Source organism: Natator depressus, chromosome 4, assembly GCF_965152275.1.
Source record: "Natator depressus isolate rNatDep1 chromosome 4, rNatDep2.hap1, whole genome shotgun sequence".
Taxonomy (NCBI): domain Eukaryota; kingdom Metazoa; phylum Chordata; order Testudines; family Cheloniidae; genus Natator; species Natator depressus.
The window spans coordinates 12247617-12270283 of NC_134237.1; the positions used below are offsets into that span (position 1 = coordinate 12247617).

The following is a 22667-nucleotide window of genomic DNA, read 5'->3' on the forward strand; positions in this document are numbered from 1 at the left end:
TCAGCCTGAGCCATAGCTTCCAGCTCAGTAGCCATGCACCATGTATGGTTCACTCCCTGGAACATGGATACTCACTCTATGCAGGTCCTGTGCTCAGCCAAGTTTACAGGCTCCCTCCTTTTTGAAGAAAACATGGACAAAGTGGTGGCTGACAATGTGGCAAAATCCAGTCTCTCCTTTCCCTATTAAGTTCCCCTAGAAAAGGATATAAACCAGCCTTTGGACAGGTGTTCTTTTTGCACCTCTTCCTCAGAGGTACCAACAAAACCACAACAGATTTCCTGGGGAAAACAGTGGACAAAGTCTGGAGGGACCTCAACCTCCCTGCCTGTCCTCTTCCCATCCACTTTGACACACATCACATAGGCCTCCACCCAGAGCTAAAGCTAGGGGTCAGGATCTCCCATTTCCTAAAGAAATGGTTTTCATTGACCATGCACAAGTGGCTCAGGGAGCAATGACCTCTATAAAACCAAATCTGATCCAGGAGGAAATATCTCTTCTGGATATGGGAGTGATAGAATGCCTTCTCTCAGAAGAAAGGTTCTGTGGGTTCTACATCTTTATTATGCAACAGTGAGGGAATGGAGGGATGTATCAGAGCCATTCTTGACCTCAAAAAGCTCAACAAGTGGATGAAGAAAACAAAGTTACAGATGGAGACCAAGGTCTCTACAATGTCATCCTTGTCCCAGGGGGCTTCTTGACTTCAGTAGATCTAGTGGAATCTTATCTCCATATCCCCATCAGACCATGCCACCACAGACTTCTGAGGTTTGCATACGGCAGGAGACAGTATCAGTTCCTAACACTCCCATTTGGCCTGTCCTTGGCCCCTAGGGTTTTTACAATGATGTTGGTCGTGGTAAGAGTCAGACTCAGGTCACAGGGAACTCACCTGTATCCCTTCCTGGACAACATCCTGATCAGAGCTCCATCACTGTCAGCAGTGCTCGAGGCTACATCTTGGATGTGGAATCTCCTCCATGTGCAAGGTTTCATCATCAGTGCCAAGAAAAGTTATTTGGTTTTAGCCAGGAATTTATTTTCTTGCTCTAGAGCCCCAGGAGGCACTATACCTCCACCTACAAGGACTCCTAGTGCTGTGCATAGGGATTGCTCCACGGGCACAAGCATGCATCAGAAGTCTTCAAACTTTCATATGAAAGATACAGGACTCCATACAGCACATGAAAAATCAAGTATGGGTTCCAGCACAGGTGTTCAACTCCTTTAACAGTGGTCAGTCCATGACAACATCCACAAAGCCATGCTCCTCTGCCTTCTAAATCCTTTAGTCCTTACAACACATACCAAGGGCCTCTGGGCAGCTGAGAGCAGTCAGGTTAGCTCTGCCAGGGTTCCAGGCTCAATCCTAAGGGGAACCCACATCCTGGTTCAATCAGAAAATAAGCTTATAGAGGGGTATTTAAACAACCAAGGGGGAACTAGGTGTCTGGCACTACACGTGGAAATAACAAGGTGAGCAGAACACTTCCTCATTTCCCTCAGATCGATCCACATCAACAGGCACCTGAACCCAAAGGCAGACTGGCTCAGCAGGCACGGGTACAATTCCTTGTGGTGCCTGCAGCAGGAGGTTTTCCATCTCCTCATACACCCCTCCCACCCTCAGTTTTGCATGATGATGATGTTGGGACTCCCTGCAGCCGACCTGTGAGTGAATCATACAAACGCAAAGAGGCCCAAATACCTCAGAAGGGAAGGGAGGCAGACCCCGGATCCAGGAGGACAGATGCCTTAGCACAGGGTCGGCCTCAGGGCCTGCTTGACACCTTTCCACTAGGAGAGCAGATCCCAGTAATACTGAGAACTCCGCACTGGCCTCAGCGACCTTGGTTCCCACACCTGACACTGGAGCCCGCGCTCCAGCCTCAGCCTGACCCGAAATACCTTCAAAGCCCCCTCCCCCCATGCTGGCCCGCTCCACAAGGCTGGCCTCCTCCGTTCCCTGCCCAGTCCCACCCGACGCCCTCACAAGCCATGCCCGCCCCCCCTTCTTCTAACGGTCTCCAACGTAGGCGGGGCGGGGTCTGACTCCGCGCAAAACCCGCCCTAATCCAACATGGCGCCTCTCTCGCAGCTGCGCGCGCGCGCGCGGGCGGGGAGGGGGCGCTCTAGGCCGCGGCCTCAGTCGCCCGCTCGGTGGCCGGCCGGAAGCGACTGCCGCGTTCCGAGCCGGAGAGTTCGGGGCGCGCGCGGGAGGAGGACGCACTGGGCCGCCCCCCCGCGGGGACTCTTGGCGCGCGCCCGGCCGTTGCCGGGATGTGGTGTTGCCGGCGCGTGGGGCGGGAGCTGCCGAGGCCCCTCCGCCAGCGGCTCCTGCTGCCGCCCGGCTGGGGGTCGCGCGCCGCCGCCGCCTCCTCCCTGCCCAGCGCGAGCCCGGGCGGTTTGTACGAGGCGCTGGCGGAGTCGGCCGCCGTGCACTGGGCGGAGAGCGGGCTGGTGGCGCTGCAGGCGGGCACCGGGCTGCCCTGGTGGCTCAGTATCGTGTGCGCCGGCGCCGCCCTGCGCACCGGCCTCACCCTGCCGCTGGCCGCGCACCAGGGCCACATCCTGGCCAAGGTGGGTCCGAGGTCCGCGGGGGCCGAGCGGGACGTGGGGTGCCCCGGTCCCACCTTCCGCTGTCCCGCGCGGGCACCGTGGGGCGCGGGGGGAGGTGGTGGTGAGCGCTGCCCCCGAGTCTCCCCCTCCCGCCCCGCTGACCCGAGCCGCTCCCTCGTCTGGCCTGTCACCCTCCCCACGCGTGCTAGCCCCTGGGGCTGCAGCGGCTTGAGCACGAGTCAACCCCCTCACGAGACCCCCACCCCCCTCCTGTGTCCACCCCCCCCCCCCCACGCTAGTCCCGCTGCTGTTCTAGCCCGGCTCTGGAAAAGCCCCAGTGACGGAGATTCCACAGCCTCCCTGGGCAATTTATTCCAGGGCTTAGCCACCCTGACAAGGGGGTTTTCCTAATCTTCAGCCTAAACCGATTTAAGCCCATTGCTTCTTGCGCTATCCTCAGAGGTTAAGGAGAATGATTCTTCTTCCTCCTCCTGGGTCTATGTATTACTGTAGTGCCTAGCTGGAAAACAGAGGATAAGAGCGGTGGGCTCCTGCAGTGGCCTTTCCACCTCCTTTGCTAGTGAGGGGCTTGGCAACCTGTGTAGCCAAGGAAACTTGCTGAGAGTTTCCTCATGGATGCTGGCTTCACGCCTGCGGGTACCCTGTGTTTACAGAGCTGCGTGGCTCTGTTGCAGACCAGCTGTCATGTACCCCACCATGCTGCAGTGTCACATGATGTGTTGGGAGAGTAACTAAAGTAGTGATGTCACACTGTAATCTAATGTGATCTGTGCCACTGCTCAGGAACAATACTCAGAGTTAAGACTGACATAGCCTAGCCAGTATTAACACATAGGTGCTTTCTGGCTGTGTCCACATTAATTTTAACAAAATATTCCCACCAGTGCTAGCTCTAGCTCAGCTGCCTTGGTGGATGCTCTTTTGTAGACAAGAGTTCAGCAGCTTCTAAATACTAGATATGTTGCCTCATGTATTATTCTGCACACAATACAGTCTAATCCATTTTATTCTATAGCATTTATTACGTATATGTAATATGTTATAGCATGAAATGCTGTGTACATGTAAAACTAAAATGTACAATTATAAAAGGCTTAAACCATGTACTACACATAATTACTACTCTATGAAGAATCACAACTCATTATGTTTAATTTTCTTAGTGTGTAAAAATGAAAACCTAGTTAAGTGTCTCCACTGTTGAATATGTTTTTGGTAAGCCATTAGGGTGATGTGAATCATTTACACAACTCTTTCAGCACCACTGATGTTCCCCATAGGCCTGCAAACCAACCAAGTGCTGGCTTGTTAACATATTTTATAGATTGTGAAAAGTAACAAAATCACAGTAAAGTGTTGCAGGTGAAGCTTTTTGAATCACAAGATAATATACCTTTTGGTATTTATTGCACTAAAGAGAGTAGACAGTATATCAGCAGTAGTGTTTGCAGTCAAATGCTTCACTGCTAAAGAATTGCAGAATCCTTTGCAACCCTAGAATTACTACAGCCATGTTTTATTTGAGTAAAGAGGCTGTATTTAATCAAGTTTGCTTTTATTCTGTGTGTTCCTGTTTACAAGATGTGAGAGAATACTTTCCCCTCCTTTGTAAAGTATTTCAGGAAATCAGGATAAAAAAGTATTGTGAAAATGCCAATAATTTTATTAGTTTCAATTTAATATGAGGCAATTGCTTTGTAATAATGCACTTAGAATGCAAAAAGTAGTGCCAAAAACAGCTGCTGGAAGGTTACATCCAGTAGTGCAGGGATGGCCAACTTGAGCCTGAGAAGGAGCCAGAATTTACCAATGTACATTGTCAAAGAGCCACAGTAATATGTTAGCAGGCCCCTGTCAGCTCCCCCCCCCCCGCCCTGCCGCTCCCAGCGCCTCCCACCCACCTGCAGCCCCAGTGATCAGCACCTCTCCCTCCCTCCCCACACCTCCCGATCAGCTATTTCATGGTATGCAGGAGGCTTTTTAGGGGGGAGGAGCGAGGGCATGGCCGGCTCAGGGGAGGGGAAGGGATGGAGCGAGGGCAGGGCCTGTGGCAGAGCCAGGGGTTGAGCAGTGAGCACCCCCGGCACATTGGAAAGTTGGCTCCAGTAGCTTCAGCCCAAGAGTTGGTGCCTATACAAGGAGCCCTATATTAACCTCTGAAGAGCCACATGTGGCTCCGGAGCCACAGGTTGGCCACCCCTGCAGTAGTGGTTCAGCTAATGTGGAATTGAAATAAATAAGTGTAATCACTGGCAAAGAATGCAGTAAAATTTTCTGTAGATATTGCTTGTAATGTTGCAGAATTAACAGACTCAGCCTAACACAGTCCTTTGTGGTACATTGATTTCTGGTTAGGTTTATTTTATTTTATTTTATTTTATTTTAATTAGCTCGGCAGTGAATATCAATAGCACATCCTTTGTGGCTGCAACACTCCTTATTTAGCTGGGAATTTACACTTTCAAAGCACTGAATAAGGGTGGAGTATTACTAAAACTCAGCTATTAATGTGCCTTTCTCAGAACAGTCCAAAATAGTAAGAGCAGAAGTGTGACAGGAAATCCAGCCCAGGAAATCTTTTTCCTGTTTGCATTTTGCTACTGGTGAGGCTTGAGAAAATGGACAGAAAATAGTAGTTTTGATTTCACCATACAGAATGACTTCAAGCATAACTCTTTTTTTCGGACAATTAAAGTAACTTTAAACTGGTGGTGTTAGTTATTGGCACTACGTGTCTGTGTATATACTGAACCAGTTATAATGCAGGTATGGCAGAGATCATTTTATACCAACCACAAATTCAGAGGAGGTAATCCTCTAATGTGGTTTTATAAAGAGATGATGTGTAGTAATACATCTGAATGGTAGTAAGCCATACAATCTATTTTGACCTTGCTAACTAGTTGTCACATGATTCTCTATATCAAAATAAGTAAGCCATCTTTTCTACTTTTTAAAAAGCTATTGAGTAGTAGAGATGAATCATGCCAACTGTGATATAGTCCTTGTATCCTATACAGCTCTCTGTACCATTTGTGTATTTTGCCTTGTTCACAATCAGGAGTTCTCTATGAACAAATATATTAATTTCATGTTTAGTCACAAATATTACAAATTCTCTTACCAATACTTCTTCATACTTGTATCTTGACTGTGTATTTTGCGTATTGACTGCAAAAATGTAATACTCCATTTTCAGTGCCACATCCCGGGCCTGATCCTATTGAATTAAATGAGATTTTTGCTATTGACTTCAGTGGCTGCATAATCATATCTTATAAGGCTGTTCAAAACATGGGTGAGGGCGTTCCACCACGGTGTTTTTTGTAAAACAATTGTGTACAGACCCTTTTATATACCTAAAAACCCATAATGAATTATAATAAAAAACATAAGTACAAGTGTTGATTGCCTCTCACCTGGAAAGATTGATGTTTCATTATTTGTTTTTGTCAGAAATACTTAGGCATTCTCACTCAAGGTCCTCAAAAGTCCAACATATTTGCAGGCAACAAGCACCCACAGATGTATGCATTTCACTTTACAGTATACATACAAGAAGATATGGGGTAGAGAGACTGGTTGCAGATGAAACTCTTTTATTTTGCTGTATAATCATTTCTTCCTTTTCTTTAGCTAGCTGGAAAATTTGCAGCCTGAAATAGAAAACCTAGCTAAGCGTCTTCGCTATGAAGTTTCAATTCGTGGGAAGCAACTGGGTTGGTCTGAAAAGGTTGCTAGGTAAGATGATAATTGTACAGTATCTTACAAATCCACTTGGGCTGAAAATAAGAGGCATATATAAAGATGATGGCAATATGTATATATAAAAAGGCTCTACAAATCTGACACTAAAATAATGGATTCTGACTTACTATTTTATATAAAACTTTTCTGTGTTATTTACGTAAACATTTAGGGAATATGCTCATTTGAAGCACTGAATCTGTGGTGGACTAAAACTTATAAGGCCAATTCCTGTTTCCACTGAAGTCAGTCTGGGTTTAGTTGTTGACTTCAGTGGGACCAAGATTTGACCCATAGCTATGGTTTCTAAATCTTTCTTAGGAGGGGATGGCAGGACCTGGCTGTGTCAGCTTTAGTACATCCAGTGATTCCCTCATGCAAGAGGAATCCCCAGCTGTCCTGGTATGGTAGCTCCATCTCCTTTGCACTGTCAGAGTGATGTAAATGGGACAGAGTGCAGTCTGAGAATCTGGCCTGTGGTCTGTACTCTGAGGAGCTTGTAGTCTTAAATCAGATAAATACAGCACACAGAATAAGACATCGAATAGTATTGCTAGGAAACAGTGATGGTGAAGAGGTTAACATTAGAAGCCCACAGAAAAGAAAAGGGTTTGAAGGGTGAGATTGGAGGTGATTGGCAGACAACAACTGGAAGGCTGTCTCAGGCCATAAAGGAAGAACTCCCTGGTTTGACTTCATTCACCTGGTATTCCAGTGCAATATTTGAAATGAACTAAGTGTGATATGCAACCTTGTAATATAACTTTTCAAATTCTAAAATAATAAACTATAGAAGTTTTGTTTTGTTTTCCAATCAGGTTCCATTTCAGGAAGAATCTAGGAAGGATTGTTTCAGAGTTGTATGTTCGAGACAACTGCCACCCCTTCAAGGCCAGTCTGTTGATGTGGATACAGATTCCAGTGTGGGTGTTTGTTTCCATAGCTTTGCGTAACTGCAGCATAGGTGCAGCAGACTCAGAAGGTGATCATTGTGAACAGTTGTACTGAAAATATACATCTGTTTTGATAAATACATTTCTCCAGTTACAATGTTTACAAACATAGTTTGGTTTTAAATTTAAGAATTTGAGTTGTTGAGTTTGAGATGTAAGATTGTTGAAAAAATAGCCCAAACATAGCTAAGTGACTCATACAAATAATACTGTATTTGTAAGACTTTTGAATAGGCATGTCATAGATGCTGTGCCATTGGTCCATGTAATCCAGAAGGCTACCACTGGCCTATTCCTGTACTTTTTTCACCCCGAATTGTTCTGGTAGATCAGGAACTCAGTGCATCCATAGCCACAAAATAACCTTTCTGTTAATTTGCCAGCAGTGCCTGTAAGGATATTTCTACGCTGTACTGTAGTGCAGCTCTGAGCTGAAAGAGCAAAGTGGGATGCATGGGATGATCAGTTAACAGCAGTGCTGGAATTTGAGCTCTAGGAACAATCTAAAACGTGTTCGGTCTGCTCCTTGGGCACTAAATTATTTTGTGTGCTTTGCAAGCCAAAGTAATAGAAGTCATACTTAGTATGTAAAGATACTAATGCAACAGTATGCTTAAAATTAAACTGTGGGGTTTTCTTTCATTATAAAGCCTTAACTTTAAATAAAATAAAATGCGTTCATCAAGATGGTATTTTATTTTATCCTATCTGCAGTATTGGTGTTTTGACCATTTAAAAACTAGATTATGATATGCAGCATTAACCTAACATTTGACACTTTTGCATTGATTAAAATACCATGATATCTTGTATTCCAAGTCTAACAAAGTACTTTGGTCACTGCGAGTTCCTGCATTGGTGAATATTGTGTCTTTAATGGCATCCCCCATATGAGAGAGACTTTTCAACGTCAGTGGGCAGATCTTAAAAATAATTGTAATGTTTCTGTTCCTCTGGCACATGACATTGTTTAAATTGCTAAATATGATAATTATAATAAATAACTAGTCATTTAGCCCAATAAAGTTTAGCTACTATTAGGACATTTTTTTATTGTTTATAAAATTTTTGCGGTTAGGGACAGAAGATTCAGAACAAGTTATTTTTCATCATCTGTTTGCCCCAAATCCTATCAGCCTGCAGTTCTCACTAATAATTTCCTTTTCTTGTTAGATGGCAGACTGCCTTCACTTTTTAATCTTTTGGATTAAAAGGTTTTTTTTTAAATAAATCATTATATACATAAAGAGAAACTAATAATTTGTGTTTGCAAAGTGAATTTCCAACTGATGCTTTGTAAGAACCAGTTTTTTAAGTCAGTGATAAATACAACATTCTCTCAAATCCACTGTTTGGAATTCTTTGATTTCTATATCTCCTTTATATCATATAGTGGATTTTGTCTTGTAGTCATTTCACAGCCTATAAGTAGTACAGTTTTCAAATGTCCAAATGTATGTATGTTTGATAGTGAGTGTGAGTAAGAGTTGAATGTGAGTTTATGCTACTACCTGGCAGGGGACGGAGCTTTCCTACTTGGGATTTATATATTTCATTACATCAGTTCCTTGACCTGGTTCTGAAGGAAAGGAAGGATGATAAAATTGCCAGTTGGCACGCATGCGTGCACACACAAAAAAATGGATCGCCACAGAATAACAAAAATGTTTACTTTGAAAGTCCAATTTAAAAGCAAAATTATGCATAATTTTGACTGACTTTAAGGAGCATGACATACTAAATATATATATGTATTTTAAACAGTCCTTGCAGTTCAGGAACAGCTGTCGACAGGTGGAACCCTGTGGTTTACAGACCTTACTGTACCAGATACTACATGGATTTTGCCAGTCTCACTTGGGCTCCTCAATTTGCTGATAGTGGAGGTATGTTGGTGGTGAATGTTGGACCATTGTAAAAATTATAATTCTTTCTATAAAGTTAGGACCGGTTCACGACTACCTTACAAAGTGTAAAAATACCATGGCAGCTTCTGATTATAAATATGCACCTTAATTCATGATCTAGAAGGGAAAAACTGTATAATTGTTTCAAGGTTGAGGTTGTATGGGTCCTGCACATTGTAATTGCTGATAAATTCTAATGTGGCATTTCAGAAACGGATTTTAAGTAGGTTAACCTCAGAAAAGTTTACTCTTCACTCCAGCGTGATTCCTGTGAGAATACTTTAAGTAGCGTACTGCATTTTATTAACACTGCAGCTTACAAAGGTTAAGGTTTTGGTGTGTGAATAATACATTCCTGTGGGCTGCATTTACTGGTGGCTTTCTTTTCCTTGTTAGAGTGATGTAGTTCCACGTCTCATGTATTGTAAGTGATGATTGTGGGTACAGTAGGTATGATTCTAAATGAGCTGAAAACTTGATAAAAGCAAACTACTTAAAACTATTAAGTTTAAAATAGTGATTGAGAAAAAGTGCTTTATTGTTATTTTAAGAAAGCAAAGGAATTGAGAAACTGGAACCTCTTATAGATATTATTATATTGACCACGGCACAAAAAGTGGGAGTGTGCTAATAAAGTTTGCGGATGATACAAAGCTGGGAGGTATTGCCAATTTAGAGAAGGACCGGGATATCATACAGGAGGATCTGGACGACCTTGTAAACTGGAGTAATAGTAATAGGATGAAATTTAATAGTGAGAAGTGTAAGGTTATGCATTTAGGGATTAATAACAAGAATTTTAGTTATAAGCTGGGGACGCATCAATTAGAAGTAACGGAGGAGGAGAAGGACCTTGGAGAGTTGGTTGATCATAAGATGACTATGAGCCGCCAATGTGATGTGGCCGTGAAAAAAGCTAATGTGGTCTTGGGATGCATCAGGAGAGGTATTTCCAGTAGAGATAAGGAGGTTTTAGTATCGTTACACAAGGCACTGGTGAGACCTCACCTACTGGAATACTGTTTGCAGTTCTGGTCTCCCATGTTTAAGAAGGATGAATTCAAACTGGAACAGGTACAGAGAAGGGCTACTAGGATGATCCGAGGAATGGAAAACTTGTCTTATGAAAGGAGACTCAAGGTGCTTGGCTTGTTTAGGCTAACCAGAAGAAGGTTGAAGGGAGATATGATTGCTCTCTCTAAATATATCAGAGGGATAAATACCGGAGAGGGATTATTTAAGCTCAGTACCAATGTGGTCACAAGAACAAATGGATATAAACTGGTCATTGGGAAGTTTAGACTTGAAATTAGACACAGGTTTCTAACCATCAGAGGAGTGAAGTTTTGGAATAGCCTTCCAAGGGAAGCAGTGGGGGCAAAAGATCTATCTGGCTTTAAGATTAAACTCGATAAATTTATGGAGGAGATGGTATGATGGGATAACATGATTTTGGTAATTAATTGGTCTTTAAATATTCATGGTCAATAGGCCTAATGGCCTGGGATGGGATGGGATGGGATCTGAGTTACCCAGGAAAGAATATTCTGTAGTATCTGGCTGGTGAATCTTGCCCATATGCTCAGGGTTTAGCTGATTGCCATATTTGGGGTCGGGAAGGAATTTTCCTCCAGGGCAGATTGGAAGAGGCCCTGGAGGTTTTTCGCCTTCCTCTGTAGCATGGGGCACGGGATGCTTGCTGGAGGATTCTCTGCTCCTTGAAGTATTTAAACCACGATTTGAGGACTTCAATAGCTCAAACATAGGTGAGAGGTTTTTCGCAGGAGTGGGTGGGTGAGATTCTGTGGCCTGCATTGTGCAGGAGGTCGGACTAGATGATCATAATGGTCCCTTCTGACCTTAGTATCTATGAATCTGTGTCAAGATTAGCCAGTGCATCTCAGCACTTAACTATTTGAACCCATTTTCCAAATGAGCAAGTATTGTGCAGTTTCTATATTTATACATTCTGGTTCTTCTTTGATTAATGACTGAAAACCTATCTAGTAGTAAAGAAAGTTTACTTCCACTCCTGAGAAGTATGCTGTCCCAACATTGAGAACTCACATTGTATTGTAAAAAAAAAAGAAAAAGAAAAAAAAACATTCATCACTTTAAAAATAGAAAGTAAAGAGTTTTCAGTTATTTTTGACAGATAAACCTTTTGTCTCTTTCATAATTAAAGCTAGTAAACATTGCATAGTACATGTATTTGAGAAGACATATGTTAAAAGAAGTGTAAAATCAAGAATGTTTCACTAATTTTAAACTCAAGCTTTTTTTTTATAAATTTGTTACATCATAAGCAGGAATATGTCCTACACATACAACAGAAGTTCATAGATATTGGGGCACTACACACACAAGTCTGTGGTCTCTTTTTGGCATTCTTGATGAGTCCAAAGATGCTCCTTCATTGTGGGGGGAGGCAGGATCAAACAGAAAATAAAATAACGATTGAAAGGAAAGAAAAGTGGCTTACACATTAAACCAAGCTTCATTATAAATTCTTGTTGATATACTGAATTTTTTGGAATAAGAATGAGAATGTGTATGTATATTAAGAATAAAATATGTAAAGGAATCTTGATACCCCATGTTCTTGCTCTTTTGCAAATCTCTGCAGAAATAGTTACTATTTAATCTCTCTCTGTTATCTATCACAGTCCTCCTCATTGCCTTCATGTGTCTTGATTTCATTCTTGTTCTGTTTTATTTTTTCCAAGTAATGTGGATTAGGACAGTTTTGCAAAATGAAAGTCATGGTTTGCCTATACATGTTTTGCTTCCGTTCAATTACTCATTAAGCAGGTTGGGGATAATGGTCCATCTCTTCTCAGTAGCCATGTCTCAGAGGACTGTGCTTGAGGAATAGGTGTTGGAGGCTTATCAATGTGCACAAGCTATTCTCTTGTGAAATAATGTTCTCTTAAAATGATTTAGGTGGATGACTCTTAGTCTTGGTATAAAATCTGCCAGGAAAGGATTGAGTATTAACTGTAAGGCACCAAACAAATTAAAGGAAGGAATTTATGAACGTTTTAAATATACTTGATTTGAGCCTCCCAATAATTGAAAAGAATGTGAAAAGAATATTTGGGTGGAACAAACCTGTTCTAACATTGACTGTGCATGTTTAACTTCCCTTGTATTAAAAAAAAAAAAAAATCTTTCTCTGGTGTGTGTGTATGTTGTTTTCTTTTGTTTTTGCCTTTTCAGATCTTTGCTCTGCGAAAACTTGAACTGTCCAGGTTCCAGAAGTACGCTACCAACTTCATTCGAGGGCTGTCAATACTGATGATTCCTATTGCTGCAACTGTACCTTCAGTAAGTACAAAACATAATCGTGTGTAGTATGTGAGACTTTGCATTAGTCCGTGCCTGTGTTGGCCAGACTTGGTTCATGGTGCTCTAAGTGCAGCCCAAGTGCATGATCTATATGGTGGACCATACTTGATATTATACTTCATACCATTTTAATAGCAATGACTTCACTCAAGTAGTAGTGTGTGGAGGATTTGTAATCTATAAGGGTCACCGTTCAATATTGCATATGGGAAAGGTGGTGTTTGCACTTAAATTACATTAGATGCAGCCTCTAGGGTCTTCCAAAAGTGTTATGTGCGTTGTTACAAGCGCTGCACGTTTCATAATATATGAGACACAGTAACAAGTAACGTGCTCCAAAGAGCTTACAATCTATAAGACAGACATAGATAAGACAAGATTGGCCATCATGAGAAATCCCCTAGCTGAAAGATAGGCTGGGAGACCCATGGAAGCAGTTGACTTCAAATGTTAAACAAACAAACAAATGTGATGTGGTGTTTTTTGGGTCTCCTGGAAGTAATACTGGAACTGAGTGTTGCTCATTGCATGGCAGAGAGGACACAAAGTAGTTACTAAGACTGGCATCACTATAGAAAAGAGGTTGACAGAGAAAATAAGAAACAAGATCAAGCTGTCAGTGGAATGGGGTTTTTAAAATTTGGTTTTGTTTTAATTATTTTGCATATAATGTGTATTTTTATGATTACACTGTTAGAATCCAAAAAAACTATTCTATTAAATAGCCTATTGACAGTAGGTTGATCTAAATCATACTGTGCAAACTTTTACTGGAATAAATGAGATTTTTACATGGTGTTCATACTATGGTACATGTTCAATATGGGTGGTTGTTTTTTTAAATTAAAAGTAGCTGCTTTCTAGTATTTTTGCCAAATACTAAAAAGAAAGAGCCCACAAACGCATTGTTGCTAACATCATTTTTTAAAAGTTGAGTTTTAGAAAATATCTGGAGTTGGTCTATATTTGGGTTGACCTTGTGAAATGAAAGGCAAACCATGTTCATGTAACTAGAGACAGATGACGTTGCATAAAAGGTTTATTTACTGTAAGATATGAACAACCTATAATTTAGATTTGCAGAATTTTCCATGAGAGAATCTTGAAAATGTTTTTAGAGTAGATTTGTACGTGAAGAAATGCATGTTTAATTGTGTGTTTGAAGGGGTTAAGAGATTCTTGTACATAATTGGGCTTATCAAGCCTATTTAGACTAAAAGAGGAAAAAAGTTTAAATATGAATTTAAAACAGTGGGTCCTGTAGTTTTGTCAAATTTTAGCATAGATCACATTTTTACAGTAGAGTTCAGAAACCCTGAAAAATGGGGTTTGTAATGGAAGCATTGCTTAACCGCAGCTATTTATTTAAGGGTGCATATGTAGGAGAGTTGACTTTCTTAATAAGAAATAATCAATTATTGTAGTTTGTGAAAAGCTACTGGAATTGCAGTGCTTTTATTGCCTTTTGAGTTGCTGAATGCTGTGTTCCTCTCTCCTTGCAGTCCATGGCTTTGTACTGGTTATCCTCCAGCTTCATGGGACTCTCACACAACCTGCTACTGCGCTCTCCAACTTTTCGTCGACTCTGCCACATACCGAGGACCAAGTCTGACTCAGACACTCCTTATAGGGATATAGTCTCTGCCTTTTATGCTAAGTACTTTTTAAAAAAGTGATTCATTTTGCACTGGTGGAAGAACTACCCTATACAGGCAACTTGTGTAATTCAGAAGTCATATTGTTTTGAAATGTACCTATTTAATATAGGGGCAAGTCTATGCTACCACACTACATCAGCACAGTTGCACTGATGCAGCTGTACTGCTGTAGCGCACCTGGTGAAGAAACTCTTTGCTGACGGGAGAGCGTCTCCCGCCAACATAGCGCAGTGTGGACACTGCTTTAAGTCGATGTAACTTATGTAAAGGGGGTGGCTTTTTCACATCCCTGAGTGACGTAAGTGACATCAACTTAAGCAGTAGTGTAGACAAGCCCTGGGTGTCTCCTTGAAACAGTTAGAATGTGAAAGGCTGTTGTTGGAATTGTATTTTTCCTAATAAAACAATGGTCTCTGACATCAAGAAGGGTAATTGTACTAACTTCTTGGCGCAGTGCAAAACTGTTGGGATTTTTTTAGTTCATGTGGTGTTTTTGTAAGTTGTGTCGAATTAATAGCAGCTTCTTTCCTTTATTGGTAATACAGGATGAAGCTGGATGTTAAAATTGTGGCTGATGTAGCTCTGCTATTTACACTGAGTCTGATCTTAACTGCAGGCTAGTGAACAACAACATGTAGCTTTACTTGAAGACTGAATGGGTCACTGGGTTAGTAATGGTGTGCTAGATCTCTTCTCTCAGACACTTGTTCTGGTTCAGATTCAGTAGTTGACCACATGTTGTCAATCTGTTGGCCCATGGGAAAGTTCTACTGACAACTGAGATGGTGTTTTTGTGAAACTACAAAGGTGGATTAATTGCCCACTCGTTTGCAGTGTCAGCAAACTAATCTGAAATAAGATAGGAATCTGTGGATTTACACAGCATGAGGAAAGGTTTACTGCTACTATCCAGGGGAACAGGTACAGAACTTTGACTCAGGATACAAGGGTTCTGTTCTTGGCTCTCATGACCTTGTGTAAGTCACTTCATCTCTCCATATTTTAGTTTCCCTATGTATAAAATGGGGATAATGATACTTATCCTGCTTTGTGTTTTTAAAAAAAAGCATCATGTGAAAAAGCGTATTATTCTGGCAGTAGTCATAGGTACTGATCTCACTTTTGTATAGAACTATGTCACACGGCTCTGCAAGACCAAAAAACCATTGTTTTATATGTCATGTACACGCTGTGGAATGTTTAAGTTCAGTGTCCATAAAGAGAGGAATTAATTACGACAACATAAAATTGAAATGAAATGATTATTTTAATTGAATGCAAAAAGATGCAGATATGGGAAGCCAGTTCAGATAATTTATTAAATTCACAGTATCAAATGTAGAAGATGTTGGGGCTACTCACTGCACACATCGAAAGAATACATAACATAGTCTTTTTGACAGCTATCTGCACTCACACCCTTCTCCTTTGTGGGTTCTTGTCTTGATTTGCTTTAATCATACATCAGCAGGCAGTTGTGCCTTTGTTCTGATGGATCCTCCAAGTTAAACTCCCTTTCCACTGAAGTTTCACAGCCCTCTCCCAAAAATGAGATTTTTGTTCTTCTAACCAGATGCATTTTAAAAAAGCCACTCTTGGATTCCATGCTTGTTACCTTTCCCTCCCATTCCTTCTCCCTGTTTGTATCAGACCTCCTTGTTTGCCCTAATCTTTCCAGTTTGTTTGTGTCTTTTAGTGTAGATCATGATTAGCCCCCCAAGAGCAGAGCATAGAGGGAGGGACTTGTTTTATAAATGATAAAAGGCTGGATTCATCTCTTATTAAAATTAGTGAAATGGCGCTTATTGAATTCAATGTTGGTTTTGACCCTAAATTCACAACTACTGAAACCAGAGCAGGAAGCAGCATATTGCTTGTAATCCTGTTTTCAGTGTTTGTCATAGCACTGGGACAAATTCATACTTGCTGAATTCTTACGATCAGTGTTGTATTTGGCCCATTAAACTTTTAACAAACTGAATCTCAAACTAAGTTCTGTAGGGAAGAAATGCCCGCTGTCTCCATGGTTAGAGACGAGTGGGTGGACCTGGTGGAGGAGAGAGGAGTAAGTAGGGTTCCAGGCAGGTATAGAGAAGAGAAACAAGCTGACTGTTTGATACTCCTTAGCCAATATCGAAGAGAACGGGGCTCTCTGGTGGCTTTGGCTGTTTCTCAGATAACACAGAAGTGCAGTTGTTGCTTCACCAGCTGGCTGAAAAGCCTCCTGCCACACACAGCTGTGGATGGTGTTAATCCAGGATTTGGCAGGTAAATAGGGAAGGTTTTTCAAATATTTTGTTTAAAAATGTAAATGTTTAATTTGTTAATCTTGGAGTTATTAATCCCTACTCCCCCACACCAGAATTGAAATAAACATTCCATGTGCATTTAGAATACATTCTCTGTAGAGAGCATAAAATATCCCCATACCTGCTCCAGAAACATTGAAATATCTTACAAGTTTTACTTTATCATTAAATTGAAGTGGATTTAGTGCTTCCATGTAAAGTGGTAGATTGACTGCCTTGCAGACAGAAATCCTTCATTCACAAGACAGGCACTAAATTGGCAGTGGCAGTTTCCCTACTGTGTTCTTACTGATGACTTAGGAGAGGTACCACCAGTGGCAGAATGAGGGTCGCTCAGTGTCCAGGTCTATTAAATCCCTGGCCTCTGCTGAGAATATTGCCAGTTACAGTGGTAATTTTTGTAATGGGGTTCTCACCTGACTGTACAAATAGCAGTCAACCCTCACAACATCCATGTAAGGTTAAGCACATGAAGGTTAAGACTAAATTTTCTAAACTGCCTTCTAATGCTAAGTGTCCAGCTTTGAGGCACTTATGTAGCATGGGGTGTTCTTTTTTTTTTGCTTTTTTTCCCCCAGGAGGTGCTAAGTACTGCATCTCACTGAATTCAGCTGCCACTGTGGGAGTTCAGCACCTTTTGAAAAAATAGCCACAAAGTGACTCTTGTTGGAGGCCCAGTGAAATCAGTGGATGCTTTTGAAATTGTAAGTCTAAATTTGCACTCAGCAGCAAAGCTTACGAGTGCTGGGTAAGATGTATGGGAATAATACCTAGCTCTTTTAGTGCTTATCAGTAGATCTCAAAGTCCTTTATAGAAGGAGGTAAGTACATTTGTCTCACTGTGGCCTTTATAGTCTAGTTTAGACCCCAGTTGTAATCATTTTTAAAGGGAGCTAAAACTGTTTAGTAGTACATTACTACTGAGTTGAAGAAAGCTAATAAACATGCAAACATGTTTGAGGCAAATGGGAAAAACTGACCTTGTGGGAGCACTTAGAGTCTCTCGAGCACCCTACTCAGCACAGAAGTGGCCCATTGTTCAAACACATCCTTGCTTTTTTTCAAATATCTTGAACTAGGTAGATATACTATATAGCCAAACAAGGCAATGATGACACAAAAGCAGATGTGTGTCTGTTTCCAATACATCCAGAAACATAACCTAGCTGTAGCATTTATGTCTGTATTTCTATTCTCAGTGTGAATGGAGATGCACTGAATCACTGGATACAATCCATCACTTACACCCACTTTGCTGGGCATGCAATATAAGATGTGATAAATACTTCTCCCCTTCCCTGACACCTGTGGAAATAACACACTACTTTTCCAGAGATCCAGTCACAGCTAGTAAAACTACTCCTTCCCACAAAGAAATGCAGAGCAACTTGAGCACTGCATACACAACACTGCTAACTAGTGTAATCAAGGAAAAAATGCAGTCCTACAGTTTGCCTGGGATGCTCAAATGCAACACTAGAGTTTTCAGCAAGGTCCAGTTTAGTCTAATTTTTCAGTTACACTTACAAAAAAGAAAATGAGACTTGTCTGTGGGCAGATTGAGTCTGGCTCAGGTACTATCTGAACTCCCAGTTTTCTTTTTGTCACTAGATTGCAACTTTTGGTACCAGTTTATGGTTTATTCAGTGACACAGCTTTAAAAATATAAGCTGTAACATTGAGTTATTTACGCACCCTAAAGATTTTATAGAGGTACAGTTATAAAAATCACATAGGATTATATATTCTAATATATAAATCTAAATCCTGAACTCATTTCTCATTTTATTTACGACTTTAGGGCCAGTGTGCAGTACAAAAAACCAAAGACGCTCCCTGCCTCTATTAGATTAGTCAGAGATCCCTATCCTGCAAATACGCACCTATTTAAGTATAAGCATTATGGAACTAGTCATGTAATTACACAGGTAAGTGCAGGATTGAGGATTAAGATTTGATCCATTTTTTAATTGTACTTTTAAATATCTTAATAACCCACTTTACAATGTAACTTGCTTGAGTCTTGTTGGGTAGAAAAACGAGACAGTGAAAAGAAATGAAATATTGGTCTTGGCACTCTACAAAATAGAAAGGAAGAAATAGAAATAGAATGGTCTGTCCAACAATGTTTACAGGGTTTATTTCTCCTCCCTCTGAAGTCAATGGAGATTTTTCATTGACTAGAATTGGAGCAAGACCTATCCTTACTCTTATTCACATACATAGTACAATTGATCTCATGGTACTGCTAAGTTCTTGGCCTAAGATGAGTGAGTTTTTAGGGAAGGGTCAGATAACAAAACTAGAGATTCATAATTAAGTGTGAATAAAACAAAGGGAGAGAATCCAAAACTGATTAAAGGCTCTCTCACAATCCGTGAGTAGACTGGAGCTCATTGTCACGGGATGTCATTGAGACCAAGAACTTTGCAAAATTCAAAGAGGGATTGGACATTTACATGGATAAGAATATTTAGAATAAGCAAATGAAAATAATGCTTACTCAACTTTGCAAAATGCTTAGAGAGCTACAATTGAACAGCATTACATATCTGCAAAGTATAACTGTAATATACTTATTCCTTGCTTCCTACCTTCTGTTAAAATGCATAAAGTTTCACAGAAGAAGCCTTATACCCCTTGTATTAGTTTCAAGGGAAACTGGGAATCAATTTAAGCATAAGAGAATGTTAAGTATTAAATGCATTCTATCACATTCAGAGCAAGAGAAAAGGAAACATGGTACTGCCTCTAGGTGGCACCTATGAACTAAAAATAAGTTTATAGTTTTATGTTATTACAGGGTCAGCAGCAATACTACCCATGCTGCTGGCTGTATTATGGAAAGTCTGTGCTTCAGAACCCGAATTGCATTTTGGGGGAACTACCATGGAAATCACCACTCTTCATCTGTGTTCTGTTTCAAATAGTGTGTGCACTTGCTGTATTTGCACAGCTGAATGTAAGAGTGGGAAATTCCTTTGTGTCCAGTAACATTACTTCTGTCCATTGGAAATAAGTTCAGAAGATTTCCCTAATATTTATATTTTTGTATGTTAAATTGAAAGTAATATTCCACTAAGGCAATGACATTGGGCAAAATCTGACTGGTTCAGGTTCAAACTGAAAACCTATTCCCCTTCTTGCACAATTAAAATAAGAATTTTTGATGTTAGGCCAGATTCATTCAACCCTTCCTAGCCCTGCTTTCAGAGGCGGTTCCAGCTCTTAGGATCCTAATTGTCCGCTGCGTCTTCCTCTTTGTTCAGCTTCCCCTGATGTGGCTTACCATGGGCATCTTTGACATGCAAGCGCACAGCAATTCCTTCAAGTTGCTCCATTTGTTTATCCCAGCTGGCCTCTTGGTGTGTTACATATTCTACCATCAGTCATTTTATGCCTCCTGTGGGGCAATAGCATTCCACTTCATGTGTCAACCCCAGATGTCATTTGACATTTAGTCACAGCACAGAGATTCCATGAAGTTAGGCCCCACTTTTTTTACCATTCAGCTGAACAAGTAGTACTGTATCAGGGGATGTTTTAAGGACCGCATGCAAATCCAATGTGTTAATGGACTTCCATCGCAGCGAAATTTGGTGGCAGTTAGCATCCATCACCTGCTTCTGTGTCTGCATCATGCAAATGAGCCAGCCTTTCATGAAGGTTGAAACTATCTTTCCTCAAAACCACAGGAGGAAAGGAAGATGCAACATATTCAACTGGTAAGTGAAAGCCTCAAGGATGGGGGGAAACAGGCCACTGTCTTCACCTGTTCTGCAGCGTCAGCAGGAACAGCTGTGGTAAACATATGGAGCAATGCCAGGTTTATGTGACTTTTATGGAATCATTCTGGGAAAAGATTATCCTCCATCTTCATGGCAGTTATGTAAAGACAGAGGTCTAGTTTCCTGAACAGCTGGGTAGAGCATATGTACTATTAATATAAAGGGCAGTTTGCAGAGGAGTGGTGTGTGTTTTATTTGTTTTTGCACTGTTGAGATCTAGACACATAATATTTAACAGAAATCCGTTCTGGAGAACATTTATAAGCAGCTGTGATTATCTGTGGATCCATAAATTTCCCCAATCTGAAACGGATACCATACATTTGGTAGCAGGTCAGCGGTCCATTTAGTGTTGCCAATGTTAAAAGTGATCAGATCTGGCCCTCAGAAATTCACAGTTGCTCTCGTAGAGAAAGTAAATTCTCAATGTTCGACTATATTTCAGAAAGCTCTAAATACACAATGTGGGGGAGAAGGGTTGCTGTATATTTGTAAAATTGCAGAGGTTTTGTACATACTAAAAGTTTTAAGTAGTGCTTGTACAACTGTTCATTACTTAACAAATACAAATGCACTGAAAATTGTAATATGCAATAAAATATGTAAAATTGTAATAAAATTGTGTATTAAGATTCATCTTGTCCTTATCTGAAATGTTGACCCACACTGTAACTAAGGAGGACTGTCTACAGTTGTGTGTCATTTTCAAACGTGAAGGAATCCTAAGGAATGAAAGTCTTCTGTGTGGCAGATTTCTATTTTCACATGGTGCTTTTGGAGCAGACCCACTTGTTCAGCATTTATTCTGTTTTCTCCTTAAATTTACTGTATCTGGGCAGTATGACTGCTTAATGTTTGTCAGGAGTTTCTGTAACTTCAGTTATCTAGGACATATCCAGCCCATCTTGGCTTTTGCTAAACAGTATTAATTGGTGAGGCACAAAGTTACAGCTTCTCCCCTCCTCGCTCTGTTGAACAGACATTGGATTCTGATCACAATGGTTTTGCACCATGGGAGAGAGGAAAGTCCATACTATTTGTTTCAGCACTGCCTCCCAACATTGCAGTTGACAATTCCAGCACTTCCTTTTTTGGGGCCCGATATTGTTTCTGTTGCAGTAAATGACAGCACTACCATTGACTTTAATAGGAGTTGGATCAGGCTCTTTATTATTTGTATTACCATCAGGCCGAGAAGCCCGAGATCAGGAGATTTGGTCTCCTGCTTTGGTTCCTGAGTGCTCTAAACTGACTTCTTTTTCAGGAATAACTGTGGAAAGTTAGTGTGCTCTCAGGTGGAGCTTGAGGAAAATGGAGGCTTATTTTACACCTTAACAGGACTTCCATGATCCCTGAGAGCTGTGGAGAGTTCCTGAAGAACTTATCCAAGCCTGTGAAAGAAATTGTGTAGCCAGTCAGCAACAGTGCTTTGTACAGTAAATAAGAACTGTAACTGTTATACAGGCGCATTTATTGCAGTAGAATTTTTGGTAGCTGCCATTAAACCTGAACAGCATTTAATTAGTTCAGTAGTAGATACAGTATTTTTGCACAGGCTGCCATACTGTAAGGGCAAGACAGTACTTTCTCATGTTTTCAGTAACTTAACTGTTCCCAACAGTTGGTTTAGGCCCATATCTCATATTTGGTTTAGACCCAGCAGTGAGTTTACATGATAATCTTCAATAACTGCCCTTCTGCCTGGGTTTGGAATTATTTGAAAGTGAAAATAAGTTGTTTCGCTTGAAAACGCGTGTTGTTTTGTTCTTGGATACTCCAAAACATTTTTTGTTGGATTTACTGGAGCAATTAGGCATGCTGCAGGCTAGAGAGAGAATGACTACATATTCCAGTGGCTAGGACGTGCACTGGGAGATCCAGGGTCTGTTCCCCCGCTCCAGTGACTTTCATTATTTAGCCACAATGGAACAGCTTTGACAGGAGAGATGGAGGGAGCACTGTATCAGAATCCCCCAGAGGTGTGAGTCCCCTCTTCAAATCCTTTTTTCCCACTGCGGGAAAGGATGGATTGAACCTCGGTCTCCCACCTCCTAGGCAAGTGGTCTAACCACTGAGCTACAAGGTGGGTGCCATTTCTTCTTCTTTTACTGCTCTGGCTGGGTTTTAAATGGGACACCATGTGGTTGGCAGTCTTTGAGCATGCCTACCGGATCATGCCCCACATGTGACTTAGGCTGCCAAACACCTATCTTTCCCTGGTTTGGGAATCAGGGGTATATGTACCTCTGGTTGAGAACCACTGCTCTAGACTTTTGCTACCTCATAGGTGATCACGGGTAAATTTTCAGGTTCTTTTTTTCCTTAAAGCTAAATGGGACCTAATCAGTCCTGTAGCTAGAGTTAGGAAGTG

General features: G+C 41.2%; 1 protein-coding gene across 1 annotated transcript; it reads left to right on the forward strand.

Annotated features, from left to right (window-relative positions):
* Positions 1-2286: 2286 nt before the first annotated feature.
* Positions 2287-20796, forward strand: COX18 (cytochrome c oxidase assembly factor COX18). The gene is made up of 6 exons (XM_074950409.1): positions 2287-2586; positions 6227-6327; positions 7152-7315; positions 9051-9172; positions 12413-12520; positions 14044-20796. Exons 1-6 carry the CDS (start codon positions 2287-2289, stop codon positions 14215-14217), a joined length of 969 nt encoding a protein of 322 aa, XP_074806510.1. The 3' UTR covers positions 14218-20796.
* The last annotated feature ends 1871 nt before the right edge of the window (positions 20797-22667 follow it).